This window comes from Octopus bimaculoides, chromosome 14 (genome assembly GCF_001194135.2).
Source record: "Octopus bimaculoides isolate UCB-OBI-ISO-001 chromosome 14, ASM119413v2, whole genome shotgun sequence".
Classification (NCBI taxonomy): Eukaryota; Metazoa; Mollusca; class Cephalopoda; order Octopoda; family Octopodidae; genus Octopus; species Octopus bimaculoides.
Window position 1 is genome coordinate 29,762,386 of NC_068994.1, and position 5,074 is coordinate 29,767,459.

The following is a 5,074-nucleotide window of genomic DNA, read 5'->3' on the forward strand; positions in this document are numbered from 1 at the left end:
TATAGCTGATCATGTATGGCAAAATGAAGACCACCTCTCCCTGTGGGATGAAGTTAAAATAATAGACAGGGAACAACACTGGAAAATACGAAAACTAAAAGAAGCAGCACATATGCTAGGACACAACAACCTCCTAAGCAGACCGAGTGCAGATATGAACAGCATGTGGGAACCGGTATTAAGGAAGGATAGGAAAATATTAGATTTATAAGCCCGAAAATTCACTCCATAATTGCCCACGGGCATATGACGTAGTGGTTAAGAGCGCGGGCTACTAGCCCCAAGATTCTGAGTTTGATTCACGGCAGCGACCTGATTAATAATAATAATAATAATAATAATAATAATAATATAATAATAGTAACATCGTTAGGAATGAGAACCCAGGTTCGAAATTTCCCCAAGACACCTGACGAAGGCTGGAGGGTATATCAGCCGAAACGTTGTGTTAACAACAAACAAGATGAGGACAAATATCCGTCAAATGCAAATAATGTAAATAATACCAATAGATTAAATAGACGAAGCTAACTATATTGGGACCGATGGATGAAAAGAATATTGGTGGATCTTCAAATTAAAAAAGGCGCCAAGCTAAAAGAAACCGACAAGATGCTGTATGTGACGAGAACGAAAAGATAAGCTTTGCTGTCCTTTGGATACCAATGTGGTTAGTAAAATATACAGGAGAAAGAGGACATCTATGGACCATTGATAAGGAGTGTGCAGATCCAGTACCCCATCATACACTTTCAGATTCATGCTTATTGTAATTGAAGCAACAGGTCACATGCCAACCCGCCTGGAGCAAAATATAGCTGGACTTGGGTTCTTGGGCAGAGAACACAATTCCTTAATACATACACTACAAATGATCACGATATGGGATTATAAAAATCTGCAAAACCTTATTAAGATTTAAGGGATGATGAACAAAACAGGATGTCTTCCTTCGCGACCTTGTCACCAAGGAGGTAACTGGTCAAAATTAACTTTAAATTAAAAATAGAAATAGAACATACACACACACACACACACATATATATATACACACACATGCATACATACGTATATACATACATACATACATACATACATACATACTGGTGAAATGTCCCTGTGAAAACCTCGATAAAATGCTATCATAACGTACCAGACATAAGGATTTTGAACAGAGAAGAGAAACCATGTACAATAGTGCAAGTCAGTTGCCCAGCAAAAATCAACATAAAGCTAAAGATAAGCAGAAAAGAAAACACCAACACTGAACTACTAAGAAACTTACAGCTACTCCACCTCGATTACAAGTTCAGATTTATACCCGTAATTATTGGAGCGCTAGGATATGTCAAAAATTGCCACAGCACCAATTTTGAGGAATTAGGTTTCTCAAAACCAAAAAGGGGAAAGCTGATTAGAAGATTACAGATACAAGCCATTAATGGAACTGTCAAAATATGTAAAACTTCCAAAAGTTTGGCATTAAAATACATATTCACAAGTCTCAACATGCAATTATATAATGTGTGAGAATAGATGCATAAAACAAAGCATGCGAATCAACACATGCACTAACTCCAGGTATTGTACACATGCACAAATGCCTTGTTATTTATTTAAAATCACAATGAAGGGTTCTTGGATCTTGGATCTGCTGCTTCTGCTGCTGCTGCTGCTGATGATGTTATTGTTGAGTACTGTTGTTACTGTTAGCTTATGGTTGTTGTTGTTTTTTATTTCATTTGGCTGTAGTTGTTGTAAGTGTTGAAATAAAACTAAATAAAAACATACATACCGACCAAAGCCTTGGTAGGCGGAAACTGAAAGAAGCCCGTCGTACACACACACACACACACACACGCACACACACACACATATATATATATATGTATGCACGTATGTATGTATGTATGTATGTATGTATGTATGTGTGTGTGTGTGTGTGTGTGTTTGTGTGTGTTTATGTATATGTCTGTGTTTGTCCCCCACCATCACTTGACAACCGATGCTGGTGTGTTTACATTCCCGTAACTTAGTGGTTCAGGAAAAGAGACCGATAAAATTATACTAAGCTTACGAGGAATAAGTCTTGGGATCGATTTCTTTGCTTAAAACCCTTTAAGGCGGTGCTCCAGTATGGCCGCAGTTAAATGACTGAAACAAGCAAAAGAGTAAAAGAATACACATACATACATACATACATACATACATACATACAAATACATACATACATACATACATACATATTCATACATACATACATACATACATACATACATACATACATACATACATACATATTCATACACACACATACGTTCTGTCCGTACCGCTACACAAGCAACATACTTACGTTGCTTAAGGTCGCATTTGAATTTGTGCCAAATTTTAAAACTTTAATACATTTCAAAGGGCCGCAGTCAGGAATTGTAGAATTAAAGTAATCTGCAGAGTTTGGTCGAAAGTCATCGTCGGCCGTGTCCAGTGTAACGTTCAGCGCACAAAAGGCTCCAGAGAATCTCAGCACCACACCATCGTCTATCCCAATGGATCCAGTTATTGTTTTTACTGATACGGGGTTTTCAGCTGTAATGAATAAAATAGAATTAGAATAAACAACTGCTATTTTTGCTGTTGTTGTTTTTGCTGCTACTGCTACTGCTACTGCTGCTGCTGCTGATGTTATTGTTGAGTACTGTTGTTACTGTTAGCTTATGGTTGTTGTTGCTTTTGTTTTCTTTTGGCTATTGCTGTAGTTGTTGTAAATGTTGTTACTACTCTGTTTTGTTTTTGGATGCTGTTGTTGCTGCTGCTGTGGTTGTTGTTGTTGTTGCTATTTCTTTGCAAGTTCCAGATCAGATCTGATCGAACAGATTTATAGGCAGTTGTGCCTTTCTCGTCTGTTATGTATATCTACTACTATATTGTATTTCCTTCCTTTGCTAAGGTGTACTGTTTCTAGCAGATCGAATATTGGCTTGTGCAACATTACAGTCTGACCTGGATGTATATCTGAACCCGTTTCTTATCTGTTATATTTCTATATATAAAGCTATATTCTGTGTATGCATATTTAATAACTATTACGGGATCTCCCTGTTGTCAATTGTTGGCAAAATCCTTGCAAAGATACGTCTTGATTGGTTGCTGGAGTATGTTGCACCAGACATTCTTCCTGAGTCATACATTTATCTATACAGCCCGTCAGTTTCAAGTGAAGTGCAAAGAGCAACAACTTGATCTATACCAAGATCTTTGACACTGTACATAGGCCAACTCTTTGGGGTGTCCGTTTCAAGCTGAAGTGTCCGGAAAAGTTCACCGGGTATTCGAATTCTTCATGGCAACATGAAAGCATGGGTTTGTGTCAATCGTGAACTATTACAACCTGTCTCAGTTGAATTTGGTGCTAAACAAGGTGTCTCTTGACTTCTATGTTATTATTATCTTGCAAGCCTTTGCGCATAACGATGCTAATATCTACATCTATTACCATACTGAGGAAGATTTACAGCTTATGATGAGTTTGCACTTACAATTAGTCTTAAGAAGACCATAGTTATGCTAAAACTAACATCACAACTACAACTAGGTAAGCCATATATAGCCAACAGTCGATGATATATGTCAAGGGTAAAGAGTTAAAAGTCGTGGGTACGTTTGTCTACCTTGGTTGCACACTTTCTAGACTTAATTCCCTTGACAACGATGTCGTTATAGACTTTCTAAGGCCTGTGATGCATTTGGAAAGCTTGAATCAAGCTCGGCTCACGATCAGACATCAAAACAGCAACAAACTTGATCTATTCAGAGCTGTTGTGTGATGTGAAACCTGGACAAACTATCGCAAGTATATCCAACGTCTGGAGCGATTCTACCAGTGATGCTTGCGTAATATTCTGAAGATCTCATGTGCCTGATACGAGAACACTGGAGTTGACGAAATGATTATGAAAGAACTTAGTCTGGTCATCTTGTCCACTTAGAGGACACTCGTATGCCAAAACAGGTGCTGTATGAAGAACTGGGACAAGAAAAACATCTCCAGTGCAAGCTACGCAAGCGTTTCAAAGCGAACCTCAGAGACACACTTAAGAAGTTCAATATCAATTCTAACACCTGGGAAGATCTTGCATCAAATAGGGAGGAATCTGATTGCTATGTATACTAGAGAATTTGAGAGAAACAGAGATGCATACATTGAGTTGATATGTGCTGGTAACTATAGGAAAGACGTGAACCCTGTCGTATCTGCTTCTCAAAAGTAGGTCTATTCAGCCTCAGATGTAATCACAGGAACATCCCCAGTATGATTTCTTGTGCACCTTGTGTGTACACAATGTGTGTAGATCAGTCAAAGGACTCACTCGACATTATAAATTCCAACATCTACATAGTGAGGCTGCTAATGAAAAACAATATTAAATGACTTGAAGGTCCCTTACTGACTTTAAGAGCCTTAAGAGAATCCTCTGCGATGACGAAACCAAACGTAGTGTTTCTGTTTTTTAGAATGAAATAAGTTTGTTTAAGAAGTGTTCATACTCGGTCATGAGTTTTATGTATCTATGCATGAATATGACAGTACATGTTTGTATGTCCTTATTCAGTTTATTTCAAGATTTCTTGTCAATAGAGAAAGAACCGGTTTCTAACCTATTTCCAAGGTTCCTTCATTGGAATTTCAACATCAACAACAGGGTATTTTTGTATGTATGTATATATGCATGTATGTATTATGTATGTATGTATGTATGTATGCATGTATTAGGTATGTATGTATGTATGTATGTGTTAGGTATGTATGTATGTATGTATGTATGTATGTATGTACGTATGTATGCATGTATTAGGTATGTATGTATGTGTATGTATATGAATGTGTGTATGCATATATGTATGTATATGTTTGTATATGAAGTCTGAATGTGTACGAATGCATGTATACAAGTATGTGTCCACGCATGCGTGTATATATGAATGCATATGTATGTATACGTATAGATGTGTGTATTAGTTTAAGACTCTATCTATCTATCTGTCTATCTATCTATCTTTCTTTCTATCTATCTAA

General features: G+C 37.2%; 1 protein-coding gene across 1 annotated transcript in view; it reads right to left on the reverse strand.

Annotated features, from left to right (window-relative positions):
• Positions 1–5,074, reverse strand: part of LOC106876261 (uncharacterized) — a 95,865-nt gene that overhangs the window by 40,168 nt on the left and 50,623 nt on the right. Inside the window, exon 10 of the mRNA XM_014924751.2 lies at positions 2,354–2,586. Within this exon, the coding sequence (XP_014780237.1) occupies positions 2,354–2,586 (233 nt within the window). The remainder of the gene's footprint in view (positions 1–2,353; positions 2,587–5,074) is intronic.